At 39.6% G+C, this 19,768-nt stretch overlaps 1 protein-coding gene across 1 annotated transcript in view; it reads left to right on the forward strand.

Moving 5' to 3' along the window:
- Positions 1–19,768, forward strand: part of LOC311151828 (dermatan-sulfate epimerase) — a gene marked incomplete at its 5' end in the record, with an annotated part of 173,213 nt that overhangs the window by 97,233 nt on the left and 56,212 nt on the right. The window contains 3 exons of the mRNA XM_084202520.1: positions 11,571–11,689; positions 12,461–12,619; positions 18,609–18,777. Coding sequence (XP_084058646.1) covers positions 11,571–11,689; positions 12,461–12,619; positions 18,609–18,777 — 447 coding nt within the window. The remainder of the gene's footprint in view (positions 1–11,570; positions 11,690–12,460; positions 12,620–18,608; positions 18,778–19,768) is intronic.

Below are 19,768 nucleotides of genomic sequence, written 5' to 3' on the forward strand. Positions count from 1 at the left end.
TGTCAAAGGGTCTGGAATATCCCTTTGGTCAGTTGGGGTCACTGTCCCACCTGTGTCTCCTCCCAAACTCCTAGGCCACCTCCAACTTTCCTTGCCAGTATGGAAGTACTAAAAGCAGAAGAGGCCTTGACTCTGTGTAAACTCAGCAGTAACAAAAGCATTTTTATTTTCATCCCTGTGCTCAGCACAAATCCAAAACACAGCCTCCTACCAGCTACTCGGAAGAAAATTAACCCTCCCCCTGCAACAACCACCAGGCTCCCTGAAACAAAAATTGACTCAGAATTACGTTGTAAGGATACTGCCATATGTCAAAAATCAGAGGTCTGTTTTGAAACAATGAAGTACCAGGAATAGATACAGAAACCAGTGCGTAGAAACTGCTCTGGCTGTCTACCACATATTCTCAGCCACCTCCCACTGCAGGCAGTGAAGGGCCAGCAGACCTGGTCCATGGAGGGCTTTGCAGTGCCCAAACAGCAGCGCCTGCCCCACAGAAAAGACATTGGCCCGCTGACCCAGAGCTGCCTTTCCTGTTGCAGAGCCTTCACACTGTGTTTCTGCACCTGGGTCTGAATCCCAGCTGAAGTGTGCTCATTGCTAATTACAGACCTGCAGTGCTGATCAAGAGCCCCAAGGAAGCCAAGGGTCTTGCAGAAGTGGCACAGACCCTATGGAAGATGAGGTGCCTGAGGCACAGAGCAGTAGTACAAATTTGTAAACTTTGCTGGTCCACTAACATTTAGTGCAAACCTGTGAGAAATAATTTCACGTTCTCGTTCTGGTTCTTAAAATGATGTCAAAATCCAAACAGAATTCCTGGAAGAAGGAAAAATTACCTGTGAAATGGAGGACTTACCAGTATAACTTTGCAGGGCAAAAAACATTCTTTGACATATATAACACATGCATACCCAATACATGATAGAAGTATGGAGTTTTTTTCTCCGTGTAATTGTTTTCATCTGTAGAATTCAAAAGAAGTGAATGAGTAGACAGAGAACCTCATAGAGAGTTACCTTGTGATTTGATTCCGAACCAATTTGGAAATTTAAATCGAGGCAGTTTGTAGTAAAACAAAAATAAAATTGTGTATGGTACATTCCTGGCAAAGCAAGAGCTGGCAGCTGGTGCAGAAAGCTTCCCTTCAGCATAGTTTCCATGAATCTGTATGTGCTGGTTTTGATTAAGGAGCTTTAGAGTTCTCTTGTGTGTTCTCCAAAATGTCAAGCTTTTATTAAGGTTAGTCTGCAGAATTGTTTTTTGCAGAAAGCACATTTTGCTTTTTTGATCTGCTATTGGAAGCAAGTGTAAAAAGAGCCCTAGAAATTAGCTGAGAACATGTGGAGGAATCATAATCAAAGCCTCAGCTGAGATCTGCTTCAGTTTGATATGACAGCTGATCTCTGCCTCAATTTCCCAGTTTCTCAATAAGGCAGCTTACCCAATGTTTATGAAGCAACCAGGAGAACTGCAAATTGGTCAGTGGCAGAGATCTGCAACAAACAGCGGATGTGATTACACATGAGGTAACTATCAAGTGTGTAGAGAGTCACCTTGTTCAGGAGCAGCTCTCCTTCTCCCACCAAGTACAGGGAAATACTATGTCAAAAAATACAAAAAATGGGCATTCCTTGGCTTGTGAGCAATCGTGGAAAACTGCATTGTTTAGGTGAGCCTAAGTCCTCCATAGCTAATGTTCCAAAAGGAATTAGTTCTTGCAACCTGAAAGCTCAAAACCAAAAGTGATGTACTATCTTCTTCCTCACTGTCTTTGTTCTTCAGTCTGTCTTTATTATTCACATTAGGCTCCAGATGTCGTAAATTTCAATTTGTCTGCTGCATGTTTTGCTAGGTAGAGTTAGCGACCCCAGGACTTTTTCTCTTCATTAGCAAACATGTTCATTCTAACTTGATTCTTATCTGCTGTGAAACCACTTCATATATTATTACTGTCCACAGGTTCCAGATGCCTCTGTGATATTGCCAGACTAAGGCTGAATGCTCCAAGATTATTATTTTTTTCTGGACTAATAGTAGCAAGAGATTTTTATCTGAGAAATTCCTGCATAGAGAGATCTGGCACAATGCCCTTCGTTCCAAGAAACAAGATAAAGCACATTTTCATATAAACACCCAAGTCGTTTTGCAAACCACACAAAATGCTCAGATAAGGAACTGGAAAGGTAATCATAGATTGGTTTGGGTTAGAAGGGGACCTTGAGGATCATCTAGTTCCAGCCCTCCTCCTAATGGACACTTTCAGGTAGACCAGGTTGCTCCAAGCCCCATCCAACATGGTCTTGAATACCTCCAGGGAAGGGGCAGTCACAATTTCCCTAGGAAACCTGTTCCAGTGCATCACCACCCTCACTGTAAAGATCTTTTTTTCTAATACCTAATCTAAAGGCACTCTCAATTTAAACCCATTTCCCATTGTCCTGTGGCTACATGTCCTTGAAAATGTTCTTGCCCTATCTTTCCTGTACATTCCCTTCAAGGCCACAGTTAAGTCACCCCTAAGCCTTCTCTTCTCCAGGCTGAGCAATCAGTTCTCTCAGCCTTTCCTTATAGAAGAGGTGCTCCATCTCCTTGATCAATTTTGTGGCCTTCCTCTGGACTCACTCCAATAGATCTGTGTCCTTCCTGTGCTGAAGATCCCAGAGCTGGATGTTGCAGAGAAGGATGTTGCAGGGGAAGCCTGTGAAAGGCCTTACAGAAGTCCAGATAAATGACATTTGTAGCTTTTCCCTTATCCACTGTTGTGGCTACTCCATTACAGAGTCCCTAGGTTGGTGAGACAGGATTTTCCCCTGGTGAAGCCATTCCGGCCAGCTGGACTCGCCTCCCTGTCCTTCATGCGCCTTAGGAAGTGTCAAAGGAATCATTTCTCTTTTACTTCTTCAGAAGACTCTTTACTACAAATCTTTTCATGTTAGTCTTCCCTTCAAAGGATAACTAAATATACTTTGCCAGAAAGGAATAGTTTCCAGTTTTACTTGCCATCTCCAGCCCAGCTGCATTGTTCTGAGATTAACAATGACTGTTTCACACGTAAGAACTCTTCCTGTTTGCTAGAACATTCATTTCCTAACAATTTTCATTTTCTTTATTAAATATGAAGTTGTACTGTATCTCAACAGATACAGGAGCAAGGTTTTGTGTTGATTTTCGTTATGGTGTCACCTGACACACCTGGCTCCCTAGCAGACCTTAAACAGCTCCTTAAATCTCTGCCAGTTTTTCTTACCCTGTCATATTCCTTGTCCCTCCTTTGAATTCATCCATGACTGTGATCCACAGGGCCATGAAATTGTCTCCAGACCTCAAGAGTGAACTTGTTGTCACATCTCTGTCTTCCATCACATACTCACACCTTCTCCTTTCCTTGTTTTGTAATGTTTTTATCTGGAAGGAATACTAATAATATAAAATGCACTAGACACTATGATAAAATCATCCTCATTGCAAAAAAAAAAAAAAATTTCTGAAATCACCATTGGGATTCATTGATGATACATGAACAGAGATATGACTCCAAGGGGAGAGTCTGAAGTGAGTGTTAGGTCCCCAACTCTTTCAATGCCTCTTGAACAATTTCTTAAGCACGGGGAAACAAAATATAAGGCAGAAAATGTATCAGGAAAAAAGTGTATTTTCTGCTGAACAAAACCACCCAGTGTGATTGTGGGTATGTTTCATATTATTTCATATCTATGGTTTTAAACTATTAGTGGCAGTTACTATATTTTCTGGGAGAAAATGGTCCTTAACAATTTCATGCCATTATATTCTAATTAAATATTTTTTTCTTTGATTGTTACTTGAGATGCCAAGTATTATGAATAACTTAAAAAACTACTCCCTACTTAATACATATGTGAAGCAATGCCGAGGTAGTGTTTTCCCTGACAGCCATATTCAAATGGGTTTAATATCAGTATGATTTTTACATGTGTAATGTAATGTTTCTCTGCTACCATAAGATAAAAAGAATTCTTGGGTCAGCAGAAGCCACAAGCCCTCTCTCAGTAGTCTCAGATGTTAGCTTTTATTTCCAGAGGGGAAAAAAAAAGATTAAGGCATCCAGTTTTTCTTAGAAATACTGGGTTTGGGTGGGGTTCTTCTTTTAATTACTAAAGCTGAGCAAGGCTTTATTATCCACTATCTGCAACTATACTTGTACAGTTACTAATAGGCAGAGAGCTGTGTGGATTTATTTATTTGTTTGTTTATTTTTAATTCCCAAATTTATTTTTCTGCATTTAGAATCTTAAATCTTAAGTTTGTCCTTAAAGGTTGATATAAAACTGCCCCCCTTCAGAGGCAGCCAATATTTGGAGCTGGAACTTCAGACATAATAAATGAATAAAATTAAAGTAGGGATTTGAGACAGTGTAATAAGAGAGGAAAAAAGAATGGAACTGCTTACAAATGATCAGTCAACCTAGTTGTATAAATAGTTTTCATATAAAAGGTAATGAAAAAGTCTGCTGTGTATTCCAGGTAAATCAGTGTGTGCAAAATGATGCATGTTCATGTCTCCTGTGCAATCATTATTCCCTTTGAAATGACATATTTTAGGGAAATGAAAAAATGAAAAGCTAAGGACCCTTGCAGCAGGGTCCCTATATTGCTTTGTGGGGATACATTTCTTCAGGATCAAATTGTCTATTCCAGTTTTCATGTATATTTTGTACCTGAAGTATTAAGATATAGGGAAAAAAGTTCTTAGTTTTTCTGTAACTGAGGATTAAAGACCTTTTGTTCTTTTTTTGGTCCTTGGTGTTTGGTTTTTTTTTAAGTCTAAGGCCAAGACAAATGATGGCAGGGAGTTTTTCCCCATTACGCTTCAGTGTCAGTTTTCAGTGGGGAAAAGTATGGTCCAAGAGCAAATTTCAGTGTGGCTTATTTCAGGAGGTATTAAAGGAGGTATATAGAGAGACTTTAAAAGTTCAGATATATAGAGAGAGACTTTAAAAGTTCAGATAAACTGGAAGACTACAGACTACACAGTGCAAAGAAGATGCTTTGTGTGTCTCACTTTGATTTTAATTGGGAAATTGAGACATTTTTCTGAAGTGACAGGTTAGGTCAGAACTATCTGATGGCCTTCATCTCATATTCTTTGTTTCCTTCCATGTTCTGCTTCCACCTCATGGACTGGTGCTTGAACTGACCTGTATATTCCTGGAATGTTTGTATCAGGGTTTTTTCCCTCAATTGCCTACCTTTCCTATCTTACTTTAATTGGAAATGCTTTCTGGAAAAGCCTGTCTCTCTCCATAATTATATAGGGATCTCTAGGAAGACTATAGTACTAATTTTAACATCGTTATTTTTCTGAATATTGGAAGTTCCTAATTTATAAGGCTCTGGATCTTTTTACAAAACTAATGAGATTCAGAATAAAACTGCTCTAGAGAGGGAATTTTTTTCTTTTCATACCATTTTGTACCTTTCCAAGATCCCAATTTAAAAAAATAAAAGAGAACAAGAAAACCCTTACAAAATATGTGCAATGAAGAAGTGAAAATACGTATTTATGTCCACCTTACCCTTGTAGAGTGTTTTTTCTTTTTTATAATTGCAATTAAATAAAATTACAGAAAACTTGCCAAATTTGCACGTGAACTATAGTTAAAAATGAACTTGTAGGAGAGTCATTTTCCAAAAAGGGATTTTTCTTTTCTGAGAAAAAAAGATGGCCTTGCTTGTATTTCATCATATCAGTGTTTCAAACAGAAAGGCTTTGTTAGCCACACTGTTCCTGGGAAGGCAGAAGGTTAATGCTTTGACAGTTTTGAAAACAAATTACCTAATCTGTAGGGAGCTGTTATTTTCAGTTCTTGTAACACAGCAATCAAAACCTTCCAGAGAAACTTATTTGCTGATTCTTCTCTAAAGGAACAACTGATTTTCTTGTAAACAAGTAAAACTTCAATCTTATCTCTACAGAGCCTGTTACTTGGCACAATGTAAGCAGTAAGGCAGATTTTAATAAAGGTGTCAGAGGTTTTGGTAAAACTAAAAAAATTTCTCTTTTTTTATTTCTAATTTGTGCTCAGAGTATTCTGTAGTTTTTATATATGCCCAGGGCAATTTGAGAATACACAAATATAAAATACACAAATATAAATACACAAAGTACAAATATTTTGTACTTTGGTTTTACTTGGCCTTGCAAAATAGCGGAAGGACAGAAGTCCTTCCTGAGAAAAGTAATTGTTGGTAATGTGATAAACAGTTCTTGAATTATTATGAAATAGTTTCTTTTTTTCCACAAGGTTGTATCTCTATTTTTTCCTCAGCTTTACCTGTGGTGTTCTTCCAGAGCATTGCCAGCTTTTAGCAGTACTGTTATTTAGTCCTCTGTATGACTGAACACACTCATGTTGGGATTGCTAAGCATAAGAAAGATGTATCACTGCCTATGTCAGTTTCAAAATCATGTTCCAGTTTTCAAAATTGAATTTTTACTTTAATTAGTTCAGCCTCCATCTCACCAGCCACAAGCCACCCCAAAAAAGGCAGAATGATGCAAAGGCAGGAGGGGGAGGTTATCTTCATGCTTTTTCTGGGGTGGGGGGTAGGGGGAAACAAAAAAACCCACAACAAAACAGATCGGACAGCCAAGAATTGAGATGGCTGAAATCACCAGTCACTTGGGAAGCCTTAACCTTTCCTTTCAGCACATCAAGTTAAGGGAATAATTTGTTCTTTATCATTTCCCTGCAGTCAGACAGGGGACTGGCAAGTGCTGGTGCACAGGCAGATGGATTTCACAGCTGCTTCCAGGGAACGGAAGTAATTCAGGGATGGCAAAACACACACTAATACCTGAGTGAATCGTGGAAACCACACAGCAAGGTTGATTGGCCTATACACAGGAATTTTGGGTGATTCCCTAAGAAGGGTACCCACAGGGTATGAAGTTTTACCTCCAGGAATCTTGTAAGTGCTTGCTTTCTTCATGGAGAACATGCCCACAGAGAAGCTCTGTAGCTTATGTCATCCCATCTTGTTATACCTTTACAACTGGAAGAACCCACCTGTGCAGATCCCTTTGTCCTTGTAAAACAATGTACTTTCCTGCTCTGATTTCCCTTTTGGAATGGAGTTTGTCTTTCTTAAGTGAGCTCAAAATACTATCCAGAATCAGACTCTGTTTGCAAGTGTGGAACATAGCCCAGCTTTTATATCAATGCTTTCAGGGCCTGAAATGGAATTATTTTAAATTACAGAGAGGAGTATCAGTGTGATAGTTGTGGACCATAGAATAAATTTGTTTTACAGTAACCCCCATGCTGGTAACCAGAGCTTCAGCATGCTGAACACATGAGCCCATCTGCATGAGGTGCCTGCAGGCAGAGGGAGCCCACTGGGGCTGCCCATGGGCAAGAAGAGGCACGAGCAGCTGCATCATTGTCACACGTTTTTCATACTACTGCACAGCTCAAAGGGAAAAAAAATAACCTTAACATAAGGTTAAAAATAACCTTATCTAGGTCTGTGTGGAAAGGGGTTAGAGGCTGTCCAGAGAAAGGCAGAAGGAGGGGCTGTAGTGGAGCTGTATGTACATTGTAGTTAAACCCAGCACACTTTGGGCTGGCAGGACCTCTGGGCACCTGCAATTGCTTTCTTGCCCTGGTGTCTGCCCAGTGAGGTTGATGTGAGCTGTCCTCAGCTCTTTGGTGAGTCACTGGCCCCAGTGTGCAGCCAGCACTCACTGCAGGGCATGCAGTGGAGGAGCAGCACCGGGTGGTTCCTCAGGGGTGGTGAACTGAAGAAAATTAACCTGGGTGTGGCTCAGTGTAGGTGAGTTAAGTGTTGAAGCATAAATTTGCCCTCACCTCAGCTTCTCTCTTAACTTCATGCTTCCCAACCAAGAGCCCTACCCCATGGCCTGGGGTCTAACAGTGTAAACACCAGCCAGGCTGGGGATAGATCCCCAGGTTCAGACCCTTTCCATCTCAGCAGGTATAACCCGTAAGAGGACACAGAGCAGATGGCACTAAGCAAGCTGTGCAAAGTCTTTCCCAAAAAGTGACTCTGCCAAAGTAAATTACCATCGGTTGTCATTTAAATGAGAGTAAGCATCACTGATTACTTTTTGCATAATCATTCAGAATGAAACCAGATGTTCCTCAGGACATGCTTTAAAGCTGCAATGCACATTTAGAGGTAGGCAAGAAAATTCTCACAAGAAAAAGGATATTGAGTCTTGTTAGTGAATTGATTTATCTGAAAAAACTTATCTTTTATTGGTGATGAAATTATATATCTGAATCAGAAACCATTTCCCAGCTGTTAGACAAAGCTATATGGAAATTGCCATCCCAGCAATGTTAATATTGCCCCAGCATGAGTCAAGCTTTCGTTTGTTTTTAAAAAGGAACAATAACTTCCCTTCAGGAAGACTGCTCTGAATCACAGTTAGGTTTGGGCAAGTGTTTTAATAGAACGATTTTCTGGGTTTCATTATTTTAATTTTACTTGCTTGGTACCTTTACATTTCTTCATGTGGCACATTTTCAGTCTACAGCCAGGAATCTGGTTTGCAGTGTTGTATGAGGCTTCAGAAGGAAGCAAATCACTCTAAATCATCAGAGAAATTCTTTTTGGTTATCCAGTCTGTTTGAAATTGTCAGGACATCTCCTTTTCCTCCTAAAGCATCCCCACCTATCTATGTTTCTTCCTGCTGAAAGAATATTTATAGCATTTCTGACCTTTGAATGAACTTTTAAGAATCAATAACAGCAAAGTGGAAAGCAGGTCAGCAGCAGTTTTCCTCTTGACTGAGTGTAGCCAGTATTCAGCTTGGAATATCTAATATATATTAGGAACTAGCATAATCACATTTAAGCAGCATTTTTGCAGGAAATTTGCAGATTTCTTCAGTGATGTCAGCTACCACTTGAAGGATGCAAGGCCAGAGCCATTGGTGTAACTGATGGGTTTTTAAGTTGCTGTTGCTGTACCAATTTTTTACATGGCAGAACAACTTCTACAAAAAGCCTTGAAAGGTGGTGCTGAAGAACAATTTTCTTAGCTTTATTTTGCCACTGGACACATGTAAGTGAATTAGAAACTGTTCTCATTACTGACTTATCACAACTGAAACACCATTCATTTCCTTCCACTCCAGATTAGAGTAATAAAATTGACAGTCACCCCTTGATGTGTGAGTACAAGCAGCCAGATGAGATGGTTCAAGATTTGTCCATTCAGAGTTGTTATCCCTATGACCCTACAACTCAAATAATTTAAAGGACCTTTCCTAATTCCTCAAATTTATGAAGTTCCTTGCAAAATCTAAGTGTTCCCATAATGAACTAGACATCTCAGTGCTGTTTCCTGCCTCCTTCTAAAGGGGAAATTAATTTCCCTTAATTTCATTGCCTAAAAGAAAAGTTTCTCACTTAATTAAATCCTTTCCTTCTCCAGAACTGGCACCCCAGAAAATTCTTGTTGCACCATCTTTTGCCTACCACAGGTTCCTGGCCAACTATTTCTGATTGTTACTGTGCATTAGAAGCCTAAATTCCAAATGCCTTGAGATAAGTGAGATGAATCCCATTGCTAGGGGTGACAGCAATAGCTCTCACAGAGTCAGAGGTCTTCTACCTTGTAATTAGAGTGAATTTTTGCAGCCAGGACTTCCCCTCATGCCATTCCATAGAGGTAGCAAGCAGGGTTTTGCTCTTTACTGTAGCCTTCTGAAACTGCTGTAATACATAGGGCTTCTGTTTGCAAGTGCAATGTCTTTATTCAGAAAATAGCTCATAAAAGCTTCATTTTTCTCCAGTACTTTCCTGATTGACTGAAATGGAGAGACAATGAGAGCTATACAAATCTTCAAAAGTTTCAAAAAACTTTATAACATCTCAAAAGAGTTGTTAGCATAAGTTTCTTTTTCTATGTCCGTGTCACTTGAAGATTGTGTCTACTTGTTCAGCCAACCATCCAAATATGTCTAAAAATACAAGGAATGTAAAATTAATTTACTGTTATGACAACTTCTGTTTGTTCAGAAGTTGTTTGATCAAAGGTTTTAATAGTCAGGAAATTAAGATTTTGTTTAACGGATGCTATCATATTTATTGTTATTGTAATTAGTGTTACATTCCTGAAGAAGAACAAAGGAAAACATTTCCACACAAGTTCTACATGAATTGTTAATGTCAGCTTTGAATTTCCTTGTTTTTTCCTAGTTTATAAAACAGCCTTAATTTAGAATCATTGTGTCTCCATTTCTTCAAATTTGTAGATTCATAATATGAAAGAATGGTTTCACTCCTCTTTCCACATACCCATTTCCTTCTTTTTGCTTCTTTTTTAATTTCTTTCAAAGATCTATTTATTGCTCCATGTACATTTTCAGTGCTCTTAAAACATAAAGCTGTCTTAGCATTTCACTGTTCTCCAAAATTTGCATTTCAGCTTTCACAGTCTCTAACCAAGTAGTAGTTGCTCTTTTCCTCTTGTTCCTAACACTAAGTACTTGTTCCTAAGTACTAAGAAAAATTCTCTAAGGCAGGAGAAAAATCAAAGTTCTGACGTTACACCTAAGTCAGATCTAAGTACTGAATTGGTTTCTAACTCTTCTGTCTCTAGCATAAAATTAAGACATGGTTGAGACTAAATAGCAAAATCAACCTTTTGTTTCACCAGTTCAATAGACAAAAGACATTCATATTAATGCTTCTGATGAAGCTGTAGTTTATCGGTTCATTGAGACTGCTGTTTTGGCTCCAGCAAGAAACTAAAGTTCATCTGGCAATAGCACATGGATTTGAAAAAGCAACAAGGTTATGTGGACGCTGGGACAGATCCATGCTTTGAAACCAGCCAGAGACAAAGCCTATGGCAGAGCTGAGTGATGACCAGGGAGTTTCAGTTTCTACTGAATTTTCTAATTTGCTGACACTGCCAGAGTGGGTACATGTCAGTTTGGGTTATACCACCATCAGCAACATTGGGGTTGCTGTCCACTCATCATTTGTCCACTCATTTCTTCAAAACTGTATGATAACTGGAACTGCTCAGTTACAGTTTGATAACAGTATGATAACTGTTTATGCTGATCTAAGGCTGGTGAATGCCCTTAAGAGCTACTTCAGTCTGTTTTGTTGGGTTTATGTCAGTGCTTAAAAACTGTGGGTCATTTTTATGCATGGCAAGGTACATACTGTCTCTTACAGTCTGTTTTATCTCATGGTTTCACCTTCATCTGTGGCAGCTCCATCAGTCTGGTCTGGCTGGCCTCCTGCCTTCACTGCTGCAGTGTTTGGGTGGCAAAGTCCATGAATTTAAGTCCTTAGGGCCTTCTTCTGTAGCTGGTGCACACAAGGCTCAGCTGCTTCTTTTCTCACAAGTGCCTGCCCACCCCCAGCTACCAAACACCTGGACTGAATCCATGGTCAGTACCCGAACTTGAACCAGACACTGGAAGTGGTTTAATGTGAAAATAGACCAGCTCTGCACAGGCAGCTTCTCACGTATCTCACAAGTACAGGAGGATGGGCTGGTCTCACTAACAGCGTGCAATTTGGCTTGGTGATTTCAGAAAATGACGAGGAGCAGGAGGCTCTGCTGTCACTGGACAAACCTGGTTGGTATTCCCAAGGTAATGCTATCCAGCTTTATGATCTACTGAAGAAGATGACTGGCAAGTTGGATCCCAAGGTATGTTACAAGTGGGAGTAAATCTTTCTGAAAATACCATGTTTCAGTCAAGAATTCACCAGACAAACTTTCATTAAAATTATTGATGTGATTGGTCCTGCAGCCCAGAACTAGAAGTAGAATATTTGTCTCTGTATCGGTAGAATATGTAAACTTTCTAGATGTAAACTTTCTGTATGCAGGGTAAACATTTCAGCAGCTCTAGGAAGAATCAGGTTGTAATCAGGAAATGTCCCTGAGGAAATAGATCATAAAGATTAAAAGACAGCATCAGTAAAAACTAGGAGTATGTTAAGTACAGGTCTGGATAGGTGAAAAGGCCACTAAAGGTGGCATAACAACATTTTTCATAGTGAATAAATTCCTCCCTGAACACAGAAGAGTTTTGAGTCACCAAGAAGAATGTTCTGTCTTGTTTCCAATGTAGTCTAAAACTTGTTCCAGTTTAGTGTATTTTTTTGGTAGTCTTTCTTTTGCTTCCCGTCAGCCAAAAAACTCACACTTTTTCTGGTCCCAGCTAGGCATCCCATTCCAATGCCCCTGGAGGGAGAGAGCAAGGAGGGTGTGTGGGGCCAGCCTTCCCCTTATGGAGCTGGTTGAAGATAAAACCCTTAACTTGACATTAATAGGATCTCTGCATGTCTTGACCAAGTGTAAACATGGAGGAATTTTTATTGGGTCATTTTGAGGCTTTTTCTCTCTCTGTGAAATACAGCTTGCTTGTGTTTTCCTCAGATACAATGAACTTCTAATTTGCTTCTTCCTTCACAGGTTGTTTATTTTGGTGACAGTATGCACTCAGATATTTTCCCAGCTCGTCACTATAGCAACTGGGAAACTGTCTTCATCTTAGAGGAGCTTCTAGGGGACAAAGGTATAGTGCCTGCAAAGGCTGAATCTGAGCCCTTGGAGAAGAAAGGAAAATATGAGGTAAGGGTTCCTGCAGATGTTTTCTGGAACAGAATAAAGTAAATTACAAAAAAGCCTCATGTCACCTGAACTAAGAATGAACCTGCTTGTCTTACCAGGGTGCTGGCAGGATCAGCATCCCCCACAGATGTGTCCTGCTTGTCTTACCAGGAGGATGCTGTTCTGTCCCAGCTCAGCAATGCATGGGTGACGCAGCACCTCTACCTGGAGCTAAACCATGGATCTCAGAAAAGGAGCTGTGTGTGCTCTCCCTTAGCAAGAACCTTTTTAGTAACAAGATCCCTCCATCCCACAAGGAAAAATTTCAAGCCCAGTTATCACAAGTCCAGCGCCTGAACTCTGCTGAGTTCATGGTGTTTCCCTGTGTGTTGTGGCCAACTGTAAACACGGAGGAATTTTTATTACATTGTTTTGAAGGTTGCTTTCTCTCTGTGTGAAATATGGTTTGCTTGTGCTTTCCTTATATAAAAATAACTTCTAATTTGCTGCTTCTCTCACAGGTTGTTATTTTGGTGACAGCTGTGCTCAGATAAGAGGGACAGCTACAAAATCTGGCCCAGTGCAGGCTTACTGATATCTACCTCAGATAAATAATCTGACTTTCAGGTTGCTCAGAGCTGGGAAGCAGGGCCTTAGCACTGCTGTCACCCTTTAATTCTCCCACAGAAGGTGGGAGATTACTATGGTTTATCCTTTCCTCTTCTTCCAAAGAACAAAGTAGATAGGAAACAGCACTGAGATGGATGATGAGGCTGCACTGTACCTCCAGCATGTCCCATGTAGGTAGGAACTACAGCAAGGCTTCACTCTCCATTTGGAGTCTCTTCCTTTCATATTCTACTAAATAAATAGTTCATTTTCTTCTAATTGCAGAGAAATATATGTGCTTATCACACTTTTCTTTGTAGCACACTAAACTTTATTTTTCTTTTAAAATAATTACTTTTTGTGATTAAAAGTTGACTTACCAATAGAAAAGATCTGGGGGGTGCTCTTATGCTTGGTGTGTTTTTAATCAAAGTGTCATAAAAGCTCCTGGTTTTAATAGAGAAAAGGGACTCTTCAATAGGACTAAAACAATATAGATGTGGTATCTTTATCTTATTTTTTTGATAGACATATCTCATATTTTCCCCCACTACCCTGATTTTTAAACTATAGTTAGACAAAGACATTTCAGTCGCTGAAATAAGGAAATGTAATAATTACTGTTTACGCTTTTTCCTGGGTTGTAAATAAACAAAAATGAAGTCAAAAAAATTCAATATCCTATCAAGAGAATGTGTTTCTCAGTAGGAAGGGGAGGTGGGGGAGGAAGAGCTAGTAGTGCATACAGGTTAATACAATTTTATTTAAATAATTAATGCTTTAAAAATAACTCAAATCCTCCATAAATTTGTTCATTCTCTGACTGGAGATTCTGCTGCATAAAACTTAAGGTTTGGGGGATTTGTTCAACATGGTTTCTTAAGCATGTTCAATATGTGCTTTTGAAGCACACACTTTTAAAGAGAGGGACAGAAGGTGGTTCTTTTCCTGGAAGTCCAAAGCGTAATGGACTGATTTGTTTTTGAGCCCACGATGATGATTTGGTTTTCCCTTGTTGCCACATCTCTGCTCCCAAGATCCATCTTCTCTATCGCAGTAGTTGTCAAGCAGCAAATTGAGACTTTTAGACAGGTGCTTGACATTTCACTGACACTGTAGCACTCTTGACAAGAGATTGCAGTATCTCAAGGAGACACCACCCCTACCACACACAGCCCCTGTTCCGTTTACATCCGCTAACAGTGACAGCGAGCAAGCAAGGGAGAAATGAATTGCGTTGATTAAAGGAACCTGAACCAGGGGGGCCATGGCAGGTCAGGGGTGTTATTTCATTACCAGGCTGCTCATTGGAGTCTGAACAACAGGTCACATCCATATCTCTGCAGTTGACTGGGCACCACTAACTTAACAGGACTAGTTCAAACCTATGGGAGTTTTATTTTCATTCCCCCCACCAACTTCTCCCATTAACCCTTTGGTTAAGAAGGGAGAAAAGCCAATTCAAAGGATTGTACAAAGTCAGGTGTTTCTGGAAAATTAGTCACAAACAGATTAGATTTGATCTGGTTAATCAGCCTTAGCATTCATTGGCAATAAAATACAGTAGTACTGTAGATATTCCATGCCATGTGCTGTGTGCGGAGAGGGACTGAAAATTTAATACACGATGCAACTCTCAATGCTATCACTCTTATTACAAAATTCTATTAAAGTAAGAACGTATTACTTTAATTGGCAATTGCGTCTTTCAGAAAGAAATTACAAAAATCTGGTTTTAGTTGTTTGACTGGTATTTCATCACTAACAGTGAGAGGGGAAGAAAACAACCTCCTCACACACCAAGTGGGAGACTTGTGATTTCCATTTTCATTTGCAGTTTTTGTCTTTTCCCTTCAATTAAATGCATGATATAAGCCAGATACCCATAACTGTGAAATTATGGTAACAACTGCAGTTCTTTTAAGTACGTGAGTCATAACCAAATAAGCAAGAGAATAGCAAACTAAAAACTATTTATGCAGTTACTTGGCTCCTAAGTAAATTGTAGCATGCAGGGTGAATAAAAATATGAGGGATTGTGTTGAAACAAGATTTGCCTGCCTCCTAGAATTGGGGGTTTGTTTGTTTGGCTGGAGGCTTTGGTTTTGCATTCTGTTCTTTAAATGTGTGATCCGTTCCATCAATGAAAACTCAAAAGGAAAGCTGGAATTTGTCCCAGGATTTCGAGGAAAATTATTACAGAGGAGCTGTCAGTGTGTAAATTAATGGCTTTTATGAATGAATGGAGCAGAAATCAAAGAATTAATTGGTGGATATAGATAATTTTGTAGTTAGTAGGGAAAACTTAATTTTTACAATATTGCCTGGTGACTGGTTTGTTGTAGAAGTCAGGGCTGTAATCCCCCTGTATTTCCATTAACTCCCTTTGTGTGACCATAGACAAGGCTATTTACTTGATGCCTTTGGCTCTGTTTGTCTCTTTATTCATGTTTATCTTTGGCACAAATCTAACAGTACTTCCAGGAACAACCTGATGTGCTGTTGTGAAGCCTGGCGATATTCCTAGGGCAACTCCCTGAAATGCAGCACATTTTATTTTAAATTTGCTTATAGTGATCCCTTTTGTAGTTTAGGTACAATATTCATGTGTGAAATGTTTCATATTTGCATGATGTGTAGGAGGACAGGTTCTGTGCGACAGAATTCAGACCAGCAGCTGGCTTGTCCATTTGTGTGATTCAGGGGCATCCTGTTGTTGTGGTCAGCAAAGCTGTGCTGACAGAAACATCTCTAATACTATTACACCAGAAAAACAGTATTTTGAGCATTGATTTCTTTCTGACATCAAGAGTCAGTGGTGTGTTACTGCCTCGGGACAAAGCATACAATCATCAGTACCATCACTCATACTGGATGCAGTAAAGCATTCCTCACACTCTGTGCTTCTATGGCATGGATGACAAATCTGCATGTAAATAAAACCCTTAAAAATACTATTGGATTGATCTTTCCACTCCTGTCTCTTTTACATCTTTCTTTCTTTCATCCCTTTACCAAATATAGAAAACTTTCAGAGCTTGGCTCCCTGCTAATTAGTGTTTTAGAAAGGTCACTTGTAAGCTAACAAATTAGTGTTACCCAAGGGTCCCATTAACAGATTCTGTCTATTCTGTTAACAGACCATATTTGTCTAGAGTTAGCAAAGCAAAGATGGTGGCAAGTACTCCAGGTGTTTTGACTTTGTGGAAGGCCCTAGAATTTGGGAATTTCTGGTACCATCCCTATTTCCCTGAAGCTAGATGTTTTCTTAAAGGCTTTGTACCCTCAGCTGGCACAATCAACATCTGACCTGCTGCTGTCTGACCAATATGCCTGAAAGCAAACCCATATGCCTGGGGGATTTGCATGAGAAAGAGGGATTGCCCAGCACTTTCCAGGATCTGCTGTCCTGCTGTGAGAGCAAATTCTGTCTCTGGGGACTGCAGGAGTGGCTGATTCATCTTGCAGAGCTCATCAGCCCTGCTGCTGGGCATGTGCCTCCAGGCACGTGAGTGGCCACAGTAAGAGGAGACTTTTGCCTCATTTCACAGATGTTCAGATTCATGGTGTGTGGTCTGTCCTTCATTGCAGGCTGTGATGTGTGCTGCAGGTGAGATAAGGACATCTTCAGAGCATCAGTTAGGGATGGAAGGGGGAGCAATATCTGATGTTCCTAGGGATTTGGTCAAAGTTTCAAGGGCTCTTTCCAAATTTTAAATCAAGATTTAGCCTACCAGACCTGCCCTGCCATGTGTAGATAAGCCAGCAGCAAAATGATGGGAACTCTGCATGAGGTGACTTGATGGCAAGTCTCGTATCTAACTGGGTTTGATTTCACCAAGGGCTAGGTTTTAAATCCAAAATTTAACTCCCTCCTCCTTAATGAAGAAGAAAATCCCACTCTAGAATCAAACTTCTGTAAAAATCAGTTCATTTCCTCAGTTTATGTTTTTAATTGTCTACTGAACTAACCATCCACTTCAGAAAGCAGAACCCTCACATCTTTTCTCTTGTCAATAAACAGGACCCTGTCTTTTGTACAAATGTTTATGTGGGCCAGTACTGGGGTTGTTGTTTTGATTAATCACCTGAACAGCTGTAACAGCCTTAAGAGTTTTCTGCATGTGTCATCCAGCTGGCAAACAGATTCTAATTCATCAGAGCATCTAAACTTAATTATAACTGATGTAAAGTCCTGGGATTGGCATGGAAAGATAAGATTTAGTGGGGGGGAAAAAAGAAACTAACATGCTGTCCCTTTGTGTAAGGCATTAAAAAAAATTTTAAAAACCAGAAAATCCCAGGACTTCATGCTTATTTTGAAACAAAAGATAGGAGTTTTTTTCCAATTTATTTACATCAGAAGACAGAAATTAATATCTACATTTGTTGAAATCAGTACTTCCCCCCCATTATACTCGGAGGAAAAACTGTAGCACAGACTGATGGAAGAGTGGCTCTGTGTTTACTGGTGTGGTCTGTTCGGCTGCCTCAACCACTTCCTTGTGATCAAAAGATACAGGCCTCTGTCATAAACACAGATGATTCCAGCAGATTCTCAAAACTGTTAAGAGAGAGGTTAAATGGAGAATAAAGTACAAAAGTTCACAAACCTGGAGGCACAAACTGCTGTGTCTGTTCTGCGCTCTGCAGGTCTGAGTGTTACTTTACACACAAATTACTGAAACAGATTTTCTATAGTGTAGTTTTGTTTCTCATTTTTTCTTCTTTCTGTAGATGTGTCCTGGCATTTTTTTCTGATTGCTCACAGCAGTATAAAGCGGGTTTCAAGATGAACTTGTAAAAAGTCAGTTTTCCGGATGCTGCTTTAATGGTTTCTTTAAAACAGATGTTTTTGTCTGAAAATATACATTTTAAAAATTAGTATTCCACAATTTTCTAGGCAACTGACTGTCTCTCCGTGGATTCTGTGGCTCTGTTTTCACTCATTCCTCAGCTCAGAAACATAGCACAGGTGGCATGATGCATTCTTTGCAGTTACTCCACCCAGCATGAGGAAGCTCCTTTTCCCCCAGGAGGAGATCCCAGCTGTAATGCAGCCTCTCCAGCAGAGAAGGACAGCAAGCAATTCACACTATCACAAACAGAAAAACAGGGAAAACTGAAGGGGTTTTCTTAAAAGGTTTAAAAACTATTTACAGTTAACTTTTTATGTCTAGGGAATCCATAAATTGTATAAACAGGAACTTGGGGACTTATGGGAAGAAGATTCTTATTGTATTGTTGTTCACTTTATATTTTAAAGCCACATTGCTCTTGAGATACAATACAGGCTTCCCAGATAATCAGAAAAACACTGGAGTTCCTTAAACTAATGCTTGTGGATAAATAAAGATTTTTAATTTTTTTAAGCTTACGTATTTATTTATTTTTCTTTCAGGGAGATCAGCTCAAAGTTCCTTACTTTGTATCTAAACAGTGGGGCTCTTTCTTCATGGACAGATTGCCAGGCCTGGAAAATGCGGAGGAGACCTTGGTTCACACATGGTCCTGTAAATGTATTAGCACTTACAGCACTATTGCAATCCCTAGCCTGGAAGCAATAGCAGGTAAGGAGGATGGTTGGGGCTTTTTTCTAATGAACATGCAGTATTCATTGTAAATTTGTAGTGCTGTAATCTCAATCTGGTTTTGAGATTACATGTATCTAAAATACATTCAAAATACTCTGTTCATATGATGCAACACTCAGCACTAGTGGCCATCGATTACTTTGCTGTTTGTGCTTTTAATTGTTGCCTGATACACCAGGGGTTTTGTTTGTGTCTGCAAATAGGAGGTGTTTAATTGATTCACTGTTAAAGATAGGGTGCAACATTTACCGGACTGTAGATTAGTTCCTGAATTTGGTTCCTACTTCCCCACTGTGATTTGCTTCTTTCTACTTTCAGTGGTGAGATACATTCGAAACAAACAATATGCAAAGTTACAAAAATGTTTCTCACTGATCTGGCTTGTTACACTTCCCCTATCAGCTTACTGTAACTTTGCAGCTACAGTATTTACCTGGGATTACAAAGTGATGATGAGGACCCCCATGTGCTCCATCTATCATTTTGCATTACTGAACTTTGTCGATACCCATACCTAAAGGAGTAAATGAATTATTAAATGAATGAAGAACACAGCAAGCATTTACTTTACTAACCTCTCCATTCAGCATCAGTTGCAAGCTTCATGCATAAGACCAAGGAATAAAAGGTTTGTTGCAAGAGAGCATTTCAGGCTTGCCCAGCAGTGACTTCTACAGCAGGACATGTGATAGACCTTTTCTTTGCAACCACATTTTACACGTGTACTTACCTTGTATGGATATCTCAAAACAGAACTATCATAGACTGCCACAATTTATTTATGCCTCTGATATTTGCCATTTCTCAATCTATTTCAGCCTAAAAACACAAAGCCCAAACATACCAAGGGAAAATGCCAACAGAGAGATAATTTCCATAAAACTCCCATCTAATATTTTTTCCAGGGTCATGCTGTTTTCAGGGTCATTTCCAGGCTTGATTTGGAAGAGAAAAGGGTGAGCCACAG

Source organism: Fringilla coelebs (genome assembly GCF_963513975.1).
Source record: "Fringilla coelebs genome assembly, chromosome: 3".
Classification (NCBI taxonomy): domain Eukaryota; kingdom Metazoa; phylum Chordata; class Aves; order Passeriformes; family Fringillidae; genus Fringilla; species Fringilla coelebs.